At 35.6% G+C, this 24,674-nt stretch overlaps 1 protein-coding gene, 1 long non-coding RNA gene and 1 pseudogene across 2 annotated transcripts; 2 read left to right on the forward strand and 1 right to left on the reverse strand.

Moving 5' to 3' along the window:
- Positions 1-10,555: 10,555 nt before the first annotated feature.
- LOC133317261 (protein RETICULATA-RELATED 5, chloroplastic-like) lies at positions 10,556-16,277 on the forward strand. Its single transcript, XM_061519116.1, has 7 exons — positions 10,556-11,329; positions 11,826-11,955; positions 12,518-13,045; positions 13,778-13,885; positions 13,999-14,547; positions 15,203-15,316; positions 15,740-16,277. Exons 1-7 carry the CDS (start codon positions 10,629-10,631, stop codon positions 15,872-15,874), a joined length of 2,265 nt encoding a protein of 754 aa, XP_061375100.1. The 5' UTR covers positions 10,556-10,628; the 3' UTR covers positions 15,875-16,277.
- A 175-nt stretch (positions 16,278-16,452) lies between these two features.
- On the reverse strand, positions 16,453-19,303 carry LOC133317233 (cation/H(+) antiporter 15-like; annotated as a pseudogene).
- A 2,628-nt stretch (positions 19,304-21,931) lies between these two features.
- LOC133317294 (uncharacterized) lies at positions 21,932-23,862 on the forward strand. The gene is made up of 3 exons (XR_009752294.1): positions 21,932-22,189; positions 23,055-23,145; positions 23,323-23,862. It is a non-coding gene; the product is annotated as an uncharacterized LOC133317294 (long non-coding RNA).
- The last annotated feature ends 812 nt before the right edge of the window (positions 23,863-24,674 follow it).

Genomic DNA, 24,674 nt, shown 5'->3' on the forward strand with positions numbered 1-24,674 from the left:
ACTTTTTTTGTTGAGTTCTCAGTATATTGAATGCTTTTAATTTTTTAATTTAATGCTTCATGTATTAAATAAAATCTCATAAGACGATATAGTCCTCTTTACAGTGTTGTGTATTACGAGTTTAAATTTTTTGCAAAATGTTATCAATTCACAGGGACTACTTTACCAAATACCATACGGAAGAATTTTTGAAGAATAGTACCGGAATGAAGATAAACTATATTATTTTTTTCTTAGCAACTTTGGATGAACGGGGATTATATGACAATCTATAATCTTATTTTCCTGGTTTTCCTTTAGGTGGTGTTTGGTTGGAGGGGTTTTTAAATTACCCCATGCAAATGAATCAAGGATTCTGGGAAGCATGCGTTTGGTTGAAGGAGATATGGCTCAATGCCCAGGGAACCACGATGCATATCATTTCACGTTTTGCCCCATTTAGCTATGCATCCGCACTGTTTGAAAAGCAAAGGAGGGGGTGGTTTTTTTTATGAAACCCGGCTATGTCACATGGGCCCACAATAAATCATCCCAAATATACCCTCTGATATTATCTTCAATTGTGTAATTACCAGCGATGAGAAGTACTTACGCACTGTTGAACGTTTGCTTGTAGCTTCATTGTGTGGGTTGCAGAGCACTTGGCCACTCGCGAACCAAACTGAAGTGACCTTGCATGGTGGTGGACAACTGAGTCATCCTTTGTCTGGTTGAAGGTAAGCAAATGTTAGCCTCAAGTTTTCATGTTTGGTCACAAAGAACTATGGACCTGACCCTGGGTTATCTTTGTTTATGTTGAGCTGACAATATGCATGGATGAATGAACCACTCAATCGGACCTGAAGTTCAGAGTGGAAGTTGAGGCTATTGGTCATGTGCGGCACAAGAACTTGGTGAAACTATTGGGCTATTGCATTGAAGGCACTCACAGGTAGCATATTGTTTTGTTCTGCATTTTATTTGGGTTAAACATCCAGAATTCCACTTATGTAGAGTGTTGATGCTTAGCTGCTTACAATTAAATAAAGAAGCTGTTAGGGGGCGTTTGGTTGAGGAGAAATTTTATGAATAATAGGAAAATGTGATATATAAGAAAATGGTTGGAAAGTGACATAGGTAGAAAAATATAAAAAAAAGTTGTTTGGTTGGAAAAAATTTTACTGGAGAAATTAGGTAACTTTTATGAAATATACGTTTAGTTGTAGGTAAAATATAGATGGAAAAATTAGGTAATTTTACGAAAATAACCCTGTTTGTAAATATTTTGTTTGGTGGCCTGCCACTTTACAATGCTGTCAAATACCCACTTAAGAGAGGGTATCCAAGTCTTTTGGTCAAAAGCATATCCCCAAAGTTTGGTTGCTTTTCACAAATACCACATGCTCAAAGGACAAATTTCGCCGGCTATATCCATGATAAAAGGTAGGCAACTTGGTTTGGTAGATAAGTTATTTAGGTGGGTAAGTGAAGAAGATGGCTCAACCAAACATAGTTACTACATATTCCCACTTCTCACTTACCGATCTATCTTAAAACTTTTCCCCAACCAAACACCCCTTCAGATGTGAGAATCAAAGAACTCTTCCTATTTCGGAGAATATAAGATAAATTTTCAAGATAAGAAAAAACAAAATCAGACAAATAAGTCTCCTAAACGTTAAAAAAAACTTGGTGTCTACAAACATTAAAAGAAACCATTAATGTTGGAATTTATTACATAAAACTTTACCACAATGGATGAGAACTATTTCTTCGGAACAATTGAAACCCTGTACTCAACTCTGGATTTTTCGCCCCCAATTTTAAGGGGAAACCAAAGTAACTCTAAGAAGTTAGGGCATGGCTTCAACATTCGTAATGCAATAAGTTAATTTAAAGAATCCATGACACTTATCTGACACCAAAAATCGCCAATGTATAGTGCTGAAGAGGGGGGAAACAATCAGCTTGTTCAGCATTATCTATTTGATTATCCAAATTTCCAAATCTAGATAAAATACTTCAACCTCTAAAAAACATTTTACTCCACTGCCACCACCTATAGCGAAAATATTTTCATTCAAAGAAATTCCAGCAAGACTTCCTTTCTTTCGAGTCAGAGAAGGACGAGCGACCCATTGATTTTGCACCAGGTTATATGATTCAGCTCCAAAAGAAGAAAATCAAATCTTCACCACTTTGAGAGAGAAGTTATCAAATTGAACCCAAAGAGAAGAATGTAATACAAGAAAAAGAAGAAGAAGAATAAAAGTAGGTCACAGATAATACCTATGTGATACCACAAATTATCATTTAACTTAACAGCAGAGATACATGATTGTATGGAACTCATTGGACAAAGGGACTCCAATAAATCATGCTGTGGAGTATGGACTATAACATTCAAATAACAAACTTCAATTGTGTGGTTATTTGTACCACAAAGTGTGCACACTTTGTTTGAGATCCGTGTACCTCTTTTGCTTCTCCTCTCGCATAAGGTGATCATTTGCTAGTTTGTTCAGACATATTCACAAATACTTTGGACACAATTGCAGCAGAATCATGAAGAATTATTCCACAAGTAATATAGGACTTTTGTGAGTCCCCATTATCGTTCCCATAAGAATCTTTGCGTTTTAGCTTGAAATAAATGGTAATTGTTAAAAGAACTAAAAATAACAACAAATAAAATTAAATGCTACTCCTATTCTCAACTAATGAACTGAAAATATTTTTGTGGAGATTTTCTCTTTTTAAAACAATGATTTAGTTGGTGACAGGATCTTTAACTACTGCTTAGAAAAATGACTTAACTAAAAGACTTTTAAAATATTTTTTTAATGGTTTTCTTTTAAGTTTAGAAAGAGAAAAATAAATTCAGATTTTGACAAAAAATAACAAGTGACAAAAATTGGTTTTAAAACAGTAGTTGGAAGTGAGTTGGGTGTCAATTTCCCCTTCCCTCATTTGTCATTGGGATGCTTTAACAAAGAACAAAAATTGTTCCAGCTTAACGAAAATATTAAGGTAATTGTTGTTTCCCAACAACATTTTTCTTCCACTGACAACAGTTGGCATATCCCTATGTCACTGTTGTCATAGGATCTTGAGGAACCATTTTCACAAGTTACATGGGGGTAACTTCATCCCTGAAGCCATACCATTGAGAGAGATTTTTCTCTCAACTTTTCATGTGCTCACAGTGGGGTCTAGTGTGAGTTATTTCCCAATAATCCCACACCACTAAGAGCTGACTATGTGTGATCATCACATAACAAACTCAGCAATAAACATGCACAGTAAACAAGCTGAAAAACAACCATGTAAACATTAAAACATCATCCAATAACAGTGAGTTCCGGGTACTTTTGCAACCCAACTCTTAGAAAAATTAGCTCATCACCACAGGTTGATGAGCTAAGTTACAGCAAAAGAACATGATAAAAACAGGAACTTTAAAATGTACGAAAACTAAAAATCAGGAGATATCAACAGCCGATAGCCCTGGAACAGTTCTCATAAAAAAAATTACAAAACAGAAAGTAAAAATATTCAAAGCAGAAACAGTAACATAAAAATACTTTAAGAACAAAAAACAAATTTCAGCCGAGAGAAAAGAGGTAGGGAGAGAGTCTCCTACGAAATGCCTTTTTCTTTCTCTTTATAACTGCTCCAAAATCAGCTCCTCCAACCGTACGCTCCTCGCTCCAATCGATCGTGGGTGTCCTTTGCACGATTTAGCAACGCACACAAAAGCAGCTCCAGCCACTAACGACCTCCAGCTCATCATTTGTTTGGATTTTTCTATGTCATCAACCGAATCGGGTAGGGTTTGTGTGGGTTGGTCCGATTCAAAAACTGAACTGTGATGGAAGGTTAGGGTTCTTGTCTAGGATGAAAAGCAGATGGTGTATCGATTTATTTGCTCGATTCTAAGAAGAAACCGTGATGGATGGTGAGGGCTTGAGATGGTTTTAGTCGATGGTGGGTCTGTGCTAGGGTTTATTTTTTTCTTTCTCATGATTCTGATTTGTCTCTTTAGTTCTTTTCTTTCTTTTCTCCCTTTTCTTCTTTTGGGCCGCTGATTGAGTTGTCTCTGGCCCAACTCTCTTCTTTCCTTCTTTTCTTTCTTTTCTCACTTCGGGCTTCTGATCAACAAATGACTGGCCCAAATTTTTTCTTCTTTCTTCAGCTTGGAAAAATAATACCAATTGGGCCTTAAACACAAAAATTCAGCCCATTAACACTCTAAATCAGAAATCATCATTTCAATGCAATAATTGGAGTTTTTATTAACAAAGATATTCTTTTCATTCCCATTTTATCATCAAATCACATGCTCTAAGTCACAATTCATGGACTTATCAGTGATCATTTGCTAGTTTGTTCAGACATATTCACAAATACTTTGGACACAATTCCAGCAGAATCATGAAGAATTATTCCACCGAGTTGACTTTCTTGTCGGATGACTGGTGAGAGAGCCTTGGTGATTGATGGTAGAGGTTCCATCATCATAACCTGGAAACGAACATGAGCAAAATGTTCATTTAGTCCTTTGAGAAAAGGAATGGCATAATCTCCATTTTGTAGCTCTCATTACTGGAAACAAGAACAAGTTGGCAATTACTTGAATTGTTCGAGCTTAACACACAACATTTTGAGATGTGTGATGCACTCTCTCACAGAGAAAATCACTGTGGCGAATAGCATAAAATTTCTTCTTTGAATACTAGAAATTGTGAACACATCACCTTGAGTAAAACGATCATGCAGATCTTTCTATGCATCAACCTTATCAGTCCACAAACTTGATTTGGCAATGGTTCGAGAAATCGATCGGTGTATCCAGGAGAGAACCATTGTGTTGCAACTCACCCATGCCAAATACATTGGATGGAGGAAGAACCAACGACAGGTTTCTATTTCAATGGAGGAAGAAAAGATTAGCGGGATTTGTAAGGTATTCCGGAATTGGATTTTAATTTGCACTGAAAGGATAAAAAGGAATTCAGATATAAACGTTAAACTTACGAGGAAGTCACCGAGAAAGAAAATTTGAGAAAATGCGGGAAAATAGAGGAGAAAAGGGAAAAAAGGATGGTGAGCGCTGAAACTGTATCAGTAGTGTTAATTTCATTGAAAAGTGTGAATTTCATTCAATGTTAAAACACGAGGTAGTGTTTGCTTCGGGGGAAATTTTGTTTTACTAGCAAAATGTAAATACTGTAGATCTGCGGGTAAAGTGAGTTATATAGAAAAGTTTAAAAAATGTTGTTTGGTTGGACAAAATTTTACCAGGAAAATTGAGCTAAATAATTGAATGTGTGTTTGGTTGAAGATAAAATATTGATGGAAAAATTTAATAAAATTACAAAAAAAAAAACCCAAAGAAATAACCCTATATTTTTTAAAACCTATCGAATAGGTATTGAACTTACATTCAAGTAAACGAACGGCAATATCACAACGTCTTTGTCTCCGTTTCTATTTGGCATCTCTGTGTCTCTCCCACGTTGTCTCCTTCTGTTCCAATTTCAACTCTACCATCTGAAAATCGCTGGCAAGTCAGAGATACCCCCAAGGTTGGAGATAACGCAGGTGTTGTGCATTGTATAAATCCATATCTAATCAGTCGAATGTGGTAGGTTATCCCAAAGGTGATTCATTAATGGGTCTGCAAAGCCTTAACAAAAAGCTTGCTAGTTCCTCGGCTGATGAACAGGCTAAAGCGGAAGAAGAATTTAAAAAATCCATGTATGGAGCTGCTGACGATGGTAGCAGTAGTGATGAAGAAGGAGTATGAAAAACCAAAAAAATACACATTAAAATACGAGACAAGCCAATTGACTCTTCTACTGTAGATGGAACTAACTACTCATGGCTGTCCTTTTTGTACACAGTGGATCATTGCAGAGTCGTTGCCAGGTGCAGATTCCTCTGACCATGTATACACCATTATGGAAAACATGGTTGATACAAGTAAGAACAGAGGAAGTAGTGTTAGTACTCAGGAACTTATAGGAGGCGATGAGTGTTAGAAATCAAATTTAGCTTTGCAACATCATTCACCGCCAAGCTAGGATCATGTGGAAGCTACAACCGCCCTAGGAGAAGAATCTACAAGACTTCTATCATCTCCTAGAAGAGCCTGCGCCATTCTTGATGGATTACCGACAAACAATTTAATAATAAAGAATGAAAGTTATAGAAAGTTGTAGCAAAAGATAACTCAAAGTCGGTTGTCATCTTATATGACTATTAGCAAGATTTAGAATATTATATTAAGAAAAAGTCGGTTGCTAAAAACTATATATATATATGTATGTTGTGATTGTTTAGCATATGTGTGTAGAAAGGCAGCAACACTTAAAAGAAAGAAAGAAGAGAAAGTGCCGCAGCACTTGAGATGAAAAATAGAGAGAGTACTTGAGATGAGTACGTGAGAAAAATAGTATTGAAATACTGTTAGAGGAACAAGAGAGAGTTTGAGAAAGAATTAGTCATAACGTTGTAACACTTGTTTTGTTTATTATTAAAAGTTTGATATTAGAGGAATTAAATTTCCAACAATGAGGAGGAAGAGAGATCTGTGGCCTATGTGGAAAATCAACTTCGTAAGGAGATGACTGTATATAAAAAATGTGAGATAAACTGATTAAGTTCTTTATTATGTTTGAGTTTTAGTAATGGTTAGTTGATTTCATTGACTTGCTTCATATTTTTAATCAGTAAACAATCAATAAAAAAAAAATTAACTACCTAGACTTGAGAATCCTTGTAATGTACGTGACTTAATTTTGGTGGGTAATATATGTTGTAGCAATTAGGAATGGACCTCTGAGAACAAAAAGTGCTTCTTTCATTCACCATGGGCAGGGAAAACTATCGAATGAAGGAACACCATAATAGAATAGAAGTTCCCTAAATAAATAAAACCAGTCTTTTATCATCATCAGCATGCTATTCATAGTTTTGCTAATCACTGTCAGAATTTTTGTCTATGATGATGGTTTGGGCTGTACAAGTTTCTGATATATGCTTATTGAAGTATTTAAACATAAGGAAACATGCAATGCATCAGATTAAAGATATCTAACTGGTATTGTAAAATGGCAGAAGGGGATGCTCACAAACTTTGGTAGCATGGCATTAGATCGAATTCACAATACTCATAAGAGCATGAAAGCATCTTAACAGAACACAGTTTCGACCTACATGCTGTCATGATAGGGAAAAAGATCCATTACCCTACAAAGTTACAAAGCTAAAATGCATTTAAACTTCTATGTTACCTTGTTTCTTTTTATTATAATTTTTATGCAATTATATGTTATAAATCTGTCTTCAGGTCATGCTAATATGTTAATACAATAGTCACTAACATCAGCATTCTGTATGGTTTTCAAAATTAGTATCAAGTTATATGTAATTGATGAGTTCTGCGAATAAGTGTTTCAATGCTAATAAGGGCATGCTAGTTATGTGCTTTCAGCCCAGTTTTGGCTCTGGGTTTGAATGGTAAATTCATCAGGACATGGGAAACTGATAATTTTATTACTGTAGTGCAAGTTTCAAGTCAGACACACTTGGGATAATTACATGAACAAAACTACTTCGAGTTACATCAACCATGATCAGCAGATTGACCCTTTAAACTTAACCTACAACTAAAATGTTACCTAACACAAAATACAAAAAATAACCACAGACTTTGAACTTCAAGCAGCCCAAGCAGCAGTGTTCCCATAGCTAGTTGAAAGCAGAACTAGAGGGAATCTGACCAGGCCATATATCAGGCATGCACCCATGTCTTCCCTGTCACATCTTTCCACGATGGTTGAGCTCATACCATGCAGCACACTCCAAAACTCAGTTTCATTACCATTATCTGACATCCGATCAGACCCATACTGGTTTCAGTTGTCATACTTCGATTTGGGTTGTAGACGGACCACACCTTTACTTCGATTGTGGCTGTCAAAATGAGTGATGAAACTCTCAACCCTCAACTCACGTGTGGTTAAGATTGGAGGGGTAAACTTGTCAACCCTCAACTCTTCATCCCATTTTTCAGTTATCCGGTTTCTACGGGCAATACCACCTTCACAAAGGCTTTTTAAATACTGTTGAAATCCGGATTTCATTTGTTATCATCGATTGCTAGACAAACATCATTGATGGGCAATTGAGACCAAATCCCCCAACCAAACGTGGAGAAGGAACAATCCCGTTCTCACTTTGCTAAGAAAATATTGACTTCTCCCCAACCAAACACTACCTCACAGCTTAGTTTACATGTATATATGATGAGGATAGCTAATGCCACGTAGGACACGCGATTAAACTGTTGCAACTAATTAAAAACAAACTTCATAACTAATCGAATAGCTATACTAACAGACATGGAGAAATGTTTCCATGCAGGGGACCCCATGAAACTCTGTCACGAGGACCTTGAAGCAGAGTTGAATTTGCAGTGACCTCGCAGCGTGATTTATCATACTATACTATAGATGTGGAGAATGTCAGGGGGCGTTTGATACTGGAGAAATTTTTATTTATCTCGGAATCTCAATTTTTAAAAATATAATTTTTGCATTTAGTTTATGATAATATTCAAAAATTAAAAAATTAGAAAAATTCAGTTTGCCGGAAATCCCAAAGAATTCCGCGTACCAAACACCTCCTTAAAGCATTTTGTGAGACCAAAAAATAGAAAATAAAAAACTATAAATTAACAAGTGAAACTTTATTTTTTTGTATTTTCTTTTAAATTAATAGGAAAACATTTTCTATGTACTGTTGAAGATATCTTTATCTTATGTCATAGAAATAAATATGTTTTATAAATAAATAAATAAAATTAAAAGAACTTATATATTTATTTGTGTAGTGACATGAAATTTCCAACAATATAAAATCAATATAAAATTAATAAGTCCCTAAATTAATAGTAAGAGTAATATAATGCCCCCCATTCATCACCAGATTCACCACTCCCTGTTAACGAACGTTTTATTGTTGTTTTCTTTTTAAAAATAAAATAAATAACAATAATGTTCCTTGTTAGAGTTGTTGAGTATGATATCTATTTTGTGAGAAGAGTTTTGGTGCAGCAAGAAATTTTAAGTGGTCCAAATTAATAAAAATATAACAAATCATAAAATAAAAGAGAAAAGAGAATAAAAAAAAACTTATACAAATGTCAATTTCTCAATGGAAGGAGGAACACATGGGGTCAGGATTACGAGAAGATTTTTTGTGAGACGGAACTATGGTGATCCCTCCCAAAAATAGAAAAAAATAAGGGATGAAGGGAGAAAAAAAAAAAAGAATAAAAAAAAAAGAAAAATTTCTATTTATAGAAAAAGGACCACAGCCTGGAGCATGTTAAATTTTTTGCAGGACTACTAAAATTTTTTCCCCATTTTATACCAAGTGGACGACTTATGTGCCCTAATGAAGATAAAATCACCGGGAGTTTCAGTTGTAGAGGTCTTGTAGTACTTTGGGTCCCAGATTTATTTTTGCAATATCATTTATTTAGTAATTTGCATTTGAGTCCATAAATAATTACTACGGTTTATAATTTTTTTAAGTTATATATATTCTCTTATAATTGAGTGTTTGTAATAAATGTAATGAGAAGGATATAACGAGGAGATAAGTGAATCTTGATAAATTATGTATGGGAAAAATAAAAAAAAATTCCTACTACATTCATATAAAAATGAGTGACCTCACTAATATTTTCTTTCTCTTTTCTTTATAATATGATTTTTATGTGAATGTGTGGCAAAAAAAAATTCATGTAGCAAAAACAAAAACATTAAATTCATTATGTATATTGTTTTTCTCTTCTTCTTTTTATCGTGTATGTTATTATTATGTTGCTTATGACAATTGATAAGATATTCATAAAAAAGCGCAATTTAATATACCGGAGTATTCATTTTCATCTAATAAAAAACTTGCAGCAAAAATACAATATTGCACACAAGATTTTCAAACACAAAAGATGAGTGATTCCTTGATATTATTATTACCCTCGTAACTCATCAACTCATCATGATCCTCCACCAATGTTTAAAAAAGTTAAAAAGGAAATTAAATTGATAAGATTTTGAAATCATAACTCAATTGTTTCAATTAATTTAACTTACAACTAAATTGATAAATTTTTCAAATCATTGTTTTGGAATTTATGTGAAAATACGGATCTGGTTTTCAAATATTCTTTTTATGGTCAGTTTGTCTTGTGCTTTTCAGGCCCGAGTCACATCTGACTAGGATCATATTTATCTTAGAAGAAAATTCCAATAAATGAATCCCACTTGGCACCTGTATCTGTATGGACATGGATGGTTCACGTAGCAGTCCAAAATTTGAGGCTTTCGGCAATTTTCGTGACAAAAGCATTAAATTATCAATATCATTTAAATTTATTGTGACCATGAAAAATAATAATTTGTTGAACATACACAATGGTATCCTTTTTTATCCGGATTTTATGAGCGAGAAAAAAAAAAAACATCATAATACAAACTTTTAAGGCTTAAAATCAACGAATACTAGATTGTGTCACCACTGAATGAAAAGTGAGATTGAACATTTGTTTCACGACGAGGTCCCATTGAAGGGAGATGAAGCCCCACACTCAGGCTTCCTTTGCCACTGGACCGCCGCACGTGACTTACTATCGCCGCGCCGCTGGCTCACGTGCTGCGCCGTGGGAGACACTTCATCTGCCGCCACATGACGCCGGCGACCACGAATTCCGGCGCTTTTTTACAGCGAAACGCCGCCGCGTCAACTTATCCGCCCGCCGCTCGATTCGCCTTATCGCGGTATCAAAATCCGAAGACTCCGACGTGAGGGAAAACTCGGTTGAACGCGTGGAGCCAACGCGGCGAGGCGTGTTGCTCGCACCGCTTCTGGCCATGGGCGCGTCTGTTCTGCTGTCCGCGGCGGGGACAAGAGCGGAGGAGAAGGAGGCTGAGACGCCTTCGACGGCGGCGGCGAATTTGACGGCTTTGAAGCCGGAGGAGCAGAAGAAGAAGGAGGAGGAAGTGATAACGTCGAGGATTTACGACGCGACGGCGATAGGGGAACCGTTGGCGATAGGGAAGGAGAAAGGGAAAGTGTGGGAGAAGCTGATGAATGCTCGAGTGGTTTATTTGGGGGAAGCTGAGCAGGTTCCAGTTCGAGATGATAAGGAATTGGAGCTTGAGATTGTGAAGAATTTGCACATGCGGTGTGTGGAGAAGGAGAAGCGATTGTCTTTGGCTCTTGAATCATTTCCCTCTAATCTTCAGGAACAACTCAATCAGTATATGGATAAAAAGTATGCCTTTGAGTTTGCAAAGTTTGATGAATGTTTAGTTAGCTGATGAATGTTTAAAAATTGTTTTTTTTTTTTTTTGATGACATGAACAAAGTAAATTGGAGGTGATTATCAACATAGAAACTGAAGGTGGTATACTGTTATATTAATAGCAATTGCGGGCTTGAAGAAGAATCTTCAAGTTATATGATTATGAATGTGTTTCCATATGAAGTGAATAACAAGTCTTAGAGCTATGCCACATGGGCTAAATTACTGGCGTTTGAAGCACTCGTTTTTATTTTGCAGAAAACTATGTTACAGAATTTAAGAAATGAGAATTCAATCATCAATTATAAAAGAGAACATGTTATTTAAAATATATGGCGACCGATTTCTGTCTTTCTTTTTTTTCCCGGTTTACTATTTTTCTGTTAATCTATGTCTGTTTTTAACTTGGTTAGATTGCTTACCATGATTCTGCATTACTTATACTGAAACTGGACTTTCATGGCAGGATAGATGGAGAAACCTTAAAGTCTTATACATCGCATTGGCCCCCTCAACGATGGCAGGAGTATGAACCTATTCTCAGTTACTGTCGCGAAAATGGAATTCATCTTGTTGCTTGTGGTACTCCACTGATGGTGCGCTTAAATTTTCATCCAAACAGATGTAGATCTTTCAAATGTTCATTTTGTCTCTGAAATTTTTGGTGGTATCTAAACTAAGAGCAAGTGAAAAATATTACTGTATTAGACACTCAATGCTATATGCCAGTAGCCCCCATGGATTTTGATTGCATCATGAGTTTATGACAAGAGAAACATAATCTAGAGAAGACTTAGAAATTAATTCATAATACTCTAGGTTCCCAAATTAAACAAAATGTTTGATAAAACCTTTTTTTTTTTTACTGAAGAGAAGATTATGGAAGCTTGCCACAGGCGGTTTGGTCATATTATGATATGAGAAGAAGGGAAGATAGTCTGTTGAGAGGGTAGAGGATGACCTGAGAAAACTTTAGGAGTATTAAATAGACCTTGCATTAGATGTTTTACTGAAATTTTGGTTTTTGATAGAGCCAAATGGTGTCAATTGATCCATGTAGCCAACTCCACCTGGTAGGATTAGGCTTAGTTCTTGCATCCTTAGGTCAACATACACAAAGATGATAATAATTAAGACTTGATGGTTTTTCATCAACAGATCTTAAGGACTGTCCAAGCAGAAGGAATTCGAGCGCTTTCAAAGGCTGATCGTAAAGTTTATGCCCCTCCAGCTGGTTCAGGCTTCATATCAGGCTTTACTTCTACGTCAAGAAGATCATTAGTTGATAGTACTTCAAATCTGTCTATTCCTTTTGGTCCTAGCTCATATCTATCTGCACAGGCTAGAGTAGTTGAGGAGTATACTATGTCCCAGATCATCTTAAAAAATGTGCTTGATGGAGGAGCCGCCGGTATGTTAATAGTTGTGACGGGTGCAAGCCATGTTACATATGGATCTAGAGGAACTGGAGTGCCAGCAAGAATTTCAGGAAAAATACAAAAGAAAAACCAAATAGTTATATTACTTGACCCTGAAAGACAATTCATTCGCAAAGAGGGAGAAGTTCCAGTTGCTGATTTTTTGTGGTATTCTGCTGCCAGACCTTGTAGTAGAAATTGCTTTGACCGTGCTGAGATTGCTCGGGTTATGAATGCTGCTGGGCGGAGGCGAGATGCCCTCCCACAGGTTAGTCAGCCATTACATTCACTTATTTGCTCGAACATTACTTTTCTTTCTCTGTCGATCCCCCTTTCAAATTTTAGCCCTTTATGTTCTTCCATTGTCCATTTTGATGATACAAGCTTGAGAGATTTTGCATGTTACTGGGTGTGTCATATCAATACTATTTTGCATGATACTATGTATCTCATATCAGTACCTTATTGGATTATTTTCTTTGTATGCAATATATATCTTTGGTATTCCATAATCATTTATCCCTTTAATTAATATCTCTGTTCGGTATTTTATTAATTGACACAAATTATGCAGCTCAACGTACTGTTGTGGGGGATGTCACTTGAACACTTACCATTACCATTTCATATTGCTTTCTCTTCGTTCTACCTTCTTTTCCTTTATATTCATATTCCTTTTGAGTTCAGATTTTTGCACAACAATATATGATTTAAGGAATTGAAAACTCATTGGTAAATTGTGATAATGAAGTTCTTATCTGTTATTTCTAAAAAAAATTACCTCTATTCTATAATTTGGCATAGATGGATCCCAACTGTTTACCAAGTTTACATTGGTTCCATACTTTCATTTGATGATTAGGTAGTTGGTGCGTTTCTAGTTCTTTTTTTTCTGTGCACCTGTTTACATTTTATTTGATCATCATTTAGATGGGATAGGGTATGCTAGTATTGATTGTGACATTATCATACATAGATAATACTTTCCTTTCGGTTTCAGGATCTTCAAAAGGGAATTGATCTTGGTTTAGTATCACCTGAGGTATTACAGAACTTCTTTGATCTGGAGCAGTATCCTCTGATTTCAGAACTCACCCACCGATTCCAGGTATATTTTTATTTGATAATGAAACCCATTACTTTGTTTTTAGTCGTGGAAATAATTTATCACTTTGTTCCCTTTATATTTTACCTCTCATTTGTGGTTCTTCTTGAATGCAGGGTTTCAGGGAAAGATTGCTGGCAGATCCCAAATTCTTGCATAGATTAGCCATAGAAGAAGCAATATCAGTAACAACTACACTATTTGCACAGTATGAAAAGCGGAAAGAAATTTTTTTTCAAGAGCTTGACTATGTTATTACGGACACTGTCAGAGGATCAGTTGTTGATTTCTTTACAGTGTGGCTTCCTGCACCAACTTTATCATTCCTTTCGTATGCCAATGAGATGAATGCGCCTGACAACATTGATTCTATAATAGGTCTTCTTGGCTCCATTCCAGACAATGCATTTCAAAAGAATCCAGTAGGGACAAACTGGAATCTCAATCATAGAGTTGCATCGGTTGTATTTGGTGGTCTAAAACTTGCTAGTGTTGGATTTATTTCAAGCATAGGAACTGTGGCTTCATCGAATTCTCTATATGCAATTCGTAAACTCGTTAATCCAGCAGTTGGTACTAATCAACGGATTCTAAGGTCACCAATACTCAAAACAGCAATTGTTTATGCATGCTTTCTTGGAATATCTGCAAATCTCCGTTATCAGGTATATAGAGAACTTTTGCTGCATTAAAATTTTAGTTTTAACTAATGCTTAAAAAAGACATCAAGGAAGATTGGACCTAGTTTTTGTAGGAAATGGCATCTATGTTGTCACGTTGTTTGTTTATGTTTCAATAGTTGCTGTGATGTCTTGAATATTTTCCAATATATGATTATTGAAGCTGGACAACGAAAACAATTAGAAATTTGAGTTTATTGACGTTTGAAAGCAGGACTTGACCACCTGTGTCTTGAATAACTAGTGATGATGTGTTTGTCTGACCACTAAGGTAGTTCTTGAAGAAGATGGGGGGTGGCATTATAGGAAATATTGGAAAAAATCTAGTATGCTTAATTTTCTCCTTGCAACTTAAGATCCTTTAGCGAACACTGGATACTGTTAAAAATTATTGTGAAAAATATGTTCAGTTTAATCATAACTATTTGTCTTGTTTTGTGATTTTCTCCTCCTTTCTACTTCTTCCTCGACACTGCTGGATAATTATTTGAGAATTTCTTCTCTCTGAAAATTGAGTTTTCTTGTTCTGTGACTATACTTTCGCTTATATAATGATACTGTACCACAAATTCGCATCCAGTTAAGGTCTGCATTTCTGCCCCTCTATTAATTCTGAAGGTACAATATTTTTTGTATCCAGATAATTGCTGGGATAGTGGAGCATCGGATTTCTGACCAGTTTTCTTCCCAAACATTTCTTGTAAATATGCTATCTTTTGTAACACGGACAATCAATTCTTATTGGGGAACCCAGGTAATATTAATTTTTCTCATTTTATCTTCTCTCTGCTTTCATCAATTTTCACAACGCTTAATGTTCAAAACCGCATCTTAAGTAAGCCGATTTCATTTATTTATGCTTGAACACTACAATTCTTCTCATAAATCAAGTACATCTTTTCATTTTCTCTTTTTTAGTTGCCAATTTCACATTCAAGTGTCATATGCAAATATGAGTTTTGGGGAGTTATAATTGTGTCAGCACGTGTTTTGGTGCAAGACAGTAAATCATATAAGTGAAGTTTTGTTATGAAAAGAGAACTTGTTTTGGTTGTCTTGTAATCCGTGATCTTAATGTTACTGTATACTAAAATTTAGTTTGACGTAAATCATCATGCATCGACATATAAATAATTTGATTAGGATTTTTAAAATGTTTTCCCGTATATTGCTGCAGCAATGGATTGACCTTGCACGCTTTACCGGACTGCAAGTTAGAAAGACAGAGTCACCTACATCAGATTCTCCGAATCAAGCTGCAATTTTATGCAACAAAACAGAAGAAACCGGCATTGATGAGATAAAAAAATAAATGAGGTGAAAATACCCTTGCGACATTTTCTTAGTAAGTTGTATCATTCTTGGAAAGCTGGTAAAATGGGCACAAAGGAATGGCTTTTTTTTTCCCATGATAATGATCCCAGTTTACAATTCCTTCTACAGCTAAATTGTATAATTTTTTGTATGATCCCAGTTTGGTGAATGTTATAGGTTTTTTTCTTTTTAATGTAAGAGGAATAAATATAGAGGTGTCTCAAAGTGAAACCAATATAAGTCAATGACTACTCTTGGTTAAAGGGATATCTCTTGGTAACCTTCTTTTTTTAAAATGGGATAAAGAAAATCATGAGCTCTTGTATTGGACCATCTGATATTGAGTTTGGCGTTTAAACATGTATTTATAGGATTATAAGGGTGGACAATGGATTAACCATGTGATGAATTTAATTTATTTATTTTTCTTGATTTAAATGCTTTGTCGCAAGCAACTTCAATTTTTAAACGAAAGTCCATGATTTGCTTAAATCACGTATTTATTGACAATGAAAACTCGGTAGAAGAAAATTAAAGAAAGATAAGAATAGAAAATTTGCACTAATATAGTGTTAACTACATTCGCTGATCATGTCTATCCACCGAAATTGTACATGAGGCTCTTGATACTTCATCAAATGGAACATTGTGTACCAGCTGATCTCTTTGATTTGGCATTGGATTCGCAGTGTGTTTAACAAGCCTCCCTCTTATTCTTTGTTGTTGCACCACCAGCACTGATGCCTTTGTCACAAAATCCTGTGAACCTATCATATCCCCAATAACCCCTAGCTCTGGACATTCGCTCCATTGGTCATGTCCACGAAGCAGAACAGACTCTGGATGCTCCCTCCCCACCATTACTAGATCAAAATAATCTATCAATTTTCTGACACACGATGACATCTCTATACCATCTTTGACCATTTCTTCCATAATTTCAAAGCGACGATTTCCAGCATTATAATATCTATATTCATCTATAGTATCACTGTCACGTTTTCTGTCTTTAGAGTTTTCATCTCCAAATAGAAGGAACCGGATCACTGTTACGTTCACATTTTCATGCCTAGCCATCCTAGTACCATAGGCTAGTGTCTCTGCATCATCTGCACCCCCAATGAAGAACACTGCAACACGGTATGGTGCTCTAGCAATCAAGAGTGATTGAGAACCACACAAGATACCCCTATCAATGAGGATTCCCACTGAGCAAGGTGCCCTTTCTAGAACTTTAATGTTCATGGTTTGTACGACTCTATTGGTTACCTGAACGCTACCATCTATCTCCCATCACTTGTGAAATGGCATGATCAAAATGTTGGCTCTCATGTCAAGTGATATTCGGCAAACGTTGTCATGCATTGTATCAAAGAGGGAGACTGAAGTGAAAGACTGAATTGATGCACACCCTTCATTCTGCTGTGCATATTGTCTCAGGGAATTGTCTATTTGAGTTGAATCGCATGCGGTTGACCGCAGGGTATCATGGGGTTGATGAGCAACAAGAATAGGCCTTGCTCTTCCAAGAAGCTCTACAAGTACTAGTGCTATAACTGCAACGGTGCTCTCTGTGCTTGCATAGGATGCTTCTAAGAGGTTGATGATTGTAGGGATATTTTCATTGTTGTGAATGCATACCATGACTCGAAGCTCGGATTCTCTCTTAGTATGTTGAATTGAACATCTTCTTACGTTATGATATTGCTCTGAAGGATCATATAAGAATTTTATCAGTGGCGATATGATAGCATTTATCACTAGAATGGAGATGACCAGCAAAGAGAACTCTTGTCCCGTGATTAGCTTCCATGCATAGAGAAGAGAAGAGAAGAAATGAGGTTTATATTATGTTAATTGTTAATTAATCAATCAAATATGTTATGTACTTGCATTTGGTGCATTGAAAATGAATTTATTAAATCTCTCTCAATGGCATGCACATACATACACACCTTGCCTGCCCTCCATATATTGTAAAGTGAAAGCTCTGCTATGCCTCTTGCATTTAGAAGGATCCCAATCACACAAGATTCTTTCAAGGGCATTTTGTAATAATATCCGGGCAAAATTACAGCACCAATCTTTATAAAGGAAGCGCCAAGCACTATGGTACTCACAACCCACATTGACTTGGTCCTGATTTTGAAGATATCAGTTTCCAGTCCACAAACAGCCAAGTAGATTGGATACAAAGATCCCACAAAGATTGTCTCCATTTTAGTTATCAAAGCTGTTCCTATGGGTGGTCCTTCTGGAACAGCCAACCCTAAAACTAATGGTCCCAGTACGAAATGCTGCCCAACAAGTTCACTAAGAAGTCCACTTACGAGAACGAAGACAAAGATACAAACAATGTGTAATTCATCAACCGGCTTCCCTTTTGAGCGCTCTAAGATCCATAGTATCACTGGCCGCATTACATATATAATAACAATGAAGAGCATAACTACGGATAGAAGGATAAATAATAGTGACAGGATATTACCACCAGAGTTTTGCATTATTGCAAACATAACTGCTGTCGCAGCAAACCCAAAAATATCAGCAAACGTTGCTGCAGACATGGTTAGACGGCCTATGTCAGTGTTAAGGATTTTAAGCTCTGTCATGAGGACTGCTATGACAACAAAAGCAGTTACGGATTGTGAGACTGCTATAAACACGAGAGAATCTGCGAGGCTCTTCTCCATGGAAACATATTTCTTCAACAGAAAGGAGAATCCAGTTGGGACTCCTAATGTTATTAAGAATACAGAAAGACCAATAGCCAATTCCTGCCTTTCTGTTCTTAGCATTGTGGCAATGTCTATCTTCACACAATATATGAAGTAAAAGAACATGATCCCAAACGTTGCCAATGTCTCAAGCACTACAGATCCTTTCCTAGGGAACAAGGTATTTGACAGCACCTTCTTGTGCCCGAAAAGTGATGGCCCAAATATCAATCCTCCCTGTTACCATGCATGCATGCATTTGTTAAGTTCTAAACTAATCAATAAACTTTCTATTCTTTCTACTCATTTTTTTGAAATGATGACGTACAAAAATCATGCCTTTGCTTAACATTGTTATTTGGATTATAATATTTCAAGAATTTCTCTTCTAGTTTGTTGTTACTTAAATTGTTAGTGTTCTATCTAGAATTACATTTCCATATAGCATTTTAAGCAATATCACCAATGATGGTCATTGAACACACTTGTAAAATATATAGCTTAGACAAAGCTTACAAGAATCTGGGAAACAAGGGAGGATTGTCCTAGGGGCTTGAGACAAACATCCATGAACTGTGTGACTATGGTAATCAAAGAAACCTGCATAAAGAGAACGGGAGTGGGGGAATCGAGAGGGTTTTCCCAGTGCCAGATATCCTTGTGATTAGAGCTATGGGGATCTTGGCATATCATTGTCATGTTTCTAGATACAGGGTCCATGTATGTGAATGTAAAGGAGCAATTGAAGGGTGAAAAAATAAAGCTTGTTTATTGTGTTAATTGTTGACAGCACTTTTCCTTGAGGAGAAGAAGAAGAAGATGAGGAAAAAGGAAGGATAACAGTGATCTAAACTATTGAAGTGTAGATAGAGAGACAAAGGAATAATAAGAGGCTGACCTTGTATTTTGGTTTTGATGTATTTAATGTAACGGTTTGGCCTTCGTGTAAGGATAGCAGCCGCTCACTAACTTGCAAAGTGAAAGTCTATATTTGTACAACGTTGGAGGATACAAATAAATAGTAACTAGAGAACTTTAAGCAAACCCACAAAATTATGTAAAATTGAAAAATTATTCATGTACGTTGGCTTATCAAAAAGCGAAAGTTTCGCCACGCTGACTTGAGCTAGACTATCTGGGTCGGTCACTTATGAAGTGAGGACACTTAAGAGAAACAAGACATAAATGACGTATAAGTAGTGTATTAGATTGGGATTTTAAAGAATTTTAGTGAATTATTTTTAGACAAAAAAAAATTTAGAGGTATTCAATTAAGATTTTAAAAGATTAAAAAAAATCAGATGATATTCAATTAGGATTTTTAAAGATTATTTAAGAGTTCGTTCAAATCTGATGATATTCAATCGGATTTGGAAAAATAATATTGTGATATTCAAAATTCTGACGATTTTAATGAATTTTCTGTTATTGTGAATTTTGTGATACTTTTTAGTGAGAAGTATAAATAACATGTCTCTCTCATAATCTCACCCTAATCTCATGAAATTTTTTGAGTTTTCTCTATTTCACTGTCTCATAATCTATCCTAATCTTTTCTGGAAGTCAAGGTATGCTCTTTTTTTTACTCATATTTTTCTCTTGTTTTGGTATTCTTCATTATAATATTGTTCTTCATTATTAATTAATGATTTATGGTTGTGGTTGTCGTTTCTAATGATGTGTTCCATTTTTTAATCGTGGAAATAATATAGGAAAAACTTCAAAAAAAAACCCCAACGAGTTTTCTTAATTATCACTTACCCCTTCACAAAATTTTTGAATCATTTACACCCTTATTTAGATTTTTTTTATCATTTACAACCCTAACTTAAAGTTTTTTTATCACTTACCCCCTCACTTAGGGGGTATATGACACAGTAAATGATTCAAAATTAAAAAAAAAAGGATAAATAATTATGAAAAAAGTGATAGATGGGTTTTTGAAGTTTTCCCAATAATATATCACTTTGTTCCCTTAATATTTTACCTCTCATGTGGTTCTTCTTGAATGCAGGGTTTCAGTGAAAGATTGCTGGCAGATCCCAAATTCTTGCATAGATTAGCCATAGAAGAAGCAATATCAGTAACAACTACACTATTTGCACAGTATGAAAAGCGGAAAGAAATTTTTTTTCAAGAGCTTGACTATGTTATTACGGACACTGTCAGAGGATCAGTTGTTGATTTCTTTACAGTGTGGCTTCCTGCGCCAACTTTATCATTCCTTTCGTATGCCGATGAGATGAATGCGCCTGACAACATTGATTCTATAATAGGTATTATTGGCTCCATTCCAGACAATGCATTTCAAAAGAATCCAGTAGGGACAAACAGGAATCCCAGTCATAGAGTTGCATCGGTTGTATTTGGTGGTCTAAAACTTGCTAGTGTCGGATTTATTTCAAGCATAGGAACTGTGGCTTCATCGAATTCTCTGTATGCAATTCGTAAACTCGTTAATCCCGCAGTTGGTACTAATCAACGGATTCTAAGGTCACAGTTATAGGGACGTGCAAAATAACCAAAAAACTGAACCAAATCGAACAGCTCCTTAAAATAACCGGTTTTTAAAAATCAGTTCATGAACCGAACTGGTTTTTAAAGAACCAGTTCATGAACTATAATGATCCTAACTGGTAAATCTTAATTAGAGGTTTAATTTAAGGATTTAAATGCCATAATTAGATTCAGACTGTGATTTTGAGTATTTTGACTGTAATCATGACTAGGTTATGCACAATGCGTTCTGTCGGATGATTTGCATTCTTGTGAATTAACCGGTAGAGCTAAAATGAGTAAAATGATGTTAGAGACATAATTTGATAATTCTGACGCAAAATATGAATTTAGAACAAAAAATTGGATAGTCTGGCACTTTCCGTGAAAATCTAGTGAATAGTATTTTCTATCGGGTATTTTGTACTGCTGTTTAAGCGACCGGTGGAGTCCAGAAACAAATAATTGATGAAATAAGATTAAAAAAGTCCAATATATGACATACAAGTCAAAATAGGCCCAAGAATAATAAGTTTATAAGTTGTAAGTTTTGTAAGCAAACGACGTACAGTTAGTGATTTACAGTGCATTTCGTCAAAAACGGTGCCGAAACCATACTGTGAATTATGAATATTGTTCCTTAGGAAATAAAAATTAATGTAAATGAGTTCAGAAAAATAAAAATATGTTCGTAGCTTTAAGTTAGTTCCGGATTAGTTTAAGTGAAAATATGCGATAGAAAAACAACCGGTAAAAAAGGCTACTTATACATATAATTCCAACTCACTTAAGTGAACACTATTCACTCAAAAACTCTCTCTTCATACTCGAGGTTCATCATGGAAAGGTGGGTTAGGGTTTGAATTTCTTTCCTTTGATTCTCCTTAAATCTTCCACCAAATCACAAAGTCCACTACATGAAATCAATAGTAGACCACCCAATGAATCTATTCCACCACTTAGTTTGAGCTGATTTTGCTTGTGGAGAAAGTTCTTCCTCCCCCCATTTTCGTGTCACTATTCATCAAAGAGGAGGAAGTAGAGTTTTGATGGAGCTTTGCTTGGAGGTTGCTCTCTAGGCTTTGTACAAGTGATTAGAGGTAATAAACCTCTATTTTCATGGTTTTATTTTGATGCTTTAAGTCATGAAAAATATGAACATGTTTTAGGTGGGAAATAAATTAATTTAAAAGTTGAATTGATGATGTATTATGGATGTGTTGGATATAGGAATGTTAAATAAGCATTTGTGTATGTGTAAAATTGGAAAAAAAATCCATGGTGTGGTGCTCCTTATGATTTTGGCCTTGTAGGGTTAAAGAGGGTTTATGATGCAAAATTTTATCTTATGTATTGGGAAGGTTTAATGTGTTGGAGTGAATGGAAATTTGATGAATTAGTGAGAATGCCAAAGTGGAAAAAAATCCTATGTGTCATGTCCCTAGGTTTCGGCCATGGTGTGCTTGTGAGGGGTTTGATGTTCCAAAAAAATTAAATTGGAACCTTGTGGATATATAGATGTATGTTAAGTTGTTAATTAAGTGAAGAAAATGAAATGTAAAAGAGAAGAACCCTTTGCCTTCTCCTTTGTGGATTTTGACCTATAGGGTGGTTTAGGGGTAGATTTTGTTACTTTTTATTTTAATAAAATGTGTTGTGTTTCATTGTACGAAATTGACGAATTAAGAAGTGAAATGGCTTGAAAAATTGTTGGAAAATATCTTGATTCCCTAAGGGTATCTCCACGGCCTTTTGAAGAAAAATGGCATGATTTATGTTGAAAATTCTCAAGTGAACACTTGATTAAATTAAAGAATGCTAACGATTATAAATGGTCTAGACTTGTGTATTGACATAAGATTGGCAAAAATATAAAGAAATGAATATAAGCGATAAAATGTATGCCTTATGTAAGAATCATGGCATAGTATCATTTTATTGATTTTGTTTTGAATTCTTCTCTAGGTGTGCCTAGGGACTGAAAAGGGTTGATTTTTTGTTGGAGCTATATAAGTAACTTGTGCAACAAGTAATCGAACTTGAAAAGCTTCAAGAGGTAAACTCTATGTTTAAGGAGTCTTTTCCTGCTTGAGTGCTCCACCATAGTTAGTGAACTGTGGTTGGATTGTATGACTGTTTTGATGCTTTGTATAGATTCATTCATATAGAGTTATTTGATAACATGATATGACTTGTTCTGAAATGATTTCTGTATTGATTGTATGGTACACAGATGTCTTCTTGGGATTCCCTGAGATTGATGGTGTACACCTCTGACATGTTCTGGTTCCGCTTGGGGTCCTCCCTTAGGAACACGTGCGTTGATTTCCGCTTGGGGTCCTCCCTTGAAAATGACGGTGCACGCCTCTGATAAGATATGTATATATGCTTTGTTCTGTTATGATATCTGTTATATGTTGCACTTGTATACTCTGTATCTGACTTTCATGCAGGAGTGAGCCAGAGGTATGGAGAATTCTCTATAAACCTGGAGCTTATTGAGATTTGTTATCTCACCCCTTCTTGGGAACATCATTTCAGGTTCTCAGTTTCTCGGTGAGTCCTCACTAGGCAGGGACGCGACCCGTGGCTAAGGCATTCGACGGACCAGAGTTGGAGTAGCTGTAGGCTGCTTCTGTTTTGGAGTGTATTTATGTTATTTCGTATTTCAGTATTTTGTGGATCATGATGTTTGATCCTTTACTTCGTATATGGCCTGCATATGTTTTGTACATGTCTGTCAGTCTGATGCATGTACATTTGGGTATTCAAGCATGTTGATATGACTATGCAGTATTCAGTTATGTTTACGTATTGGATTGCATGCTGTTAGATTAGTAGCCCGGAGCCAAACTATGCATGTGTCCATGGATGGGTTTATGATTATATTTGGATGTCTAGTACTTCTGAATGTATATGTTGTATAAACTGTCTATCAGGAACTCTTGTGAGTGGGATTGGAAAATCCCCAGTTGTCTGAATTACAGAGGTTACTCTGTCCGATTTTTGTCTCCGCCGAGTAAGAAATAAAATAGAAAAAGAAAAAGTTAGCTCGTATTTTCGTAAGTTGAGTCTTCCGCTGTTTCTGTTTGTATTATATGCATGTTAATTGAACCGGCTCGAGACGGGGATGTTACATATGATGTGTTTGTCTGACCACTAAGGTAGTTCTCGAAGAATATGGGGGGTGGCATTATAGGAAATATTGGAAAAAATCTAGTATACTTAATTTTCTCCTTGCAACTTAAGATCCTTTAGTGAACACTGTTAAAAATAATTGTGAAAAAAATGTTCAGTTTAATCATAACTATTTGTCTTATTTTGTGATTTTCTCCTCCTTTCTACTTCTTCCTCGGCTCTCTGCTGGATAATTATTTGAGAATTTTTTCTTTCTGAAAATTGAGTTTTCTTGTTCTGTGACTACACTTTCGGTTATATAATGCTACTGTACCACAAACATTTCTTGTAAATATGCTATCTTTTGTAACACGGACAATCAATTCTTATTGGGGAACCTAGGTAATATTAATTTTTCTCATTTTATCTTCTCTCTGCTTTCATCAATTTTCACAACGCTTAATGTTC

Source organism: Gastrolobium bilobum, unplaced genomic scaffold (genome assembly GCF_033153095.1).
Source record: "Gastrolobium bilobum isolate Gb01-03AN ecotype WA unplaced genomic scaffold, APGP_CSIRO_Gbil_v1 utg1269, whole genome shotgun sequence".
Lineage (NCBI taxonomy): Eukaryota > Viridiplantae > Streptophyta > Magnoliopsida > Fabales > Fabaceae > Gastrolobium > Gastrolobium bilobum.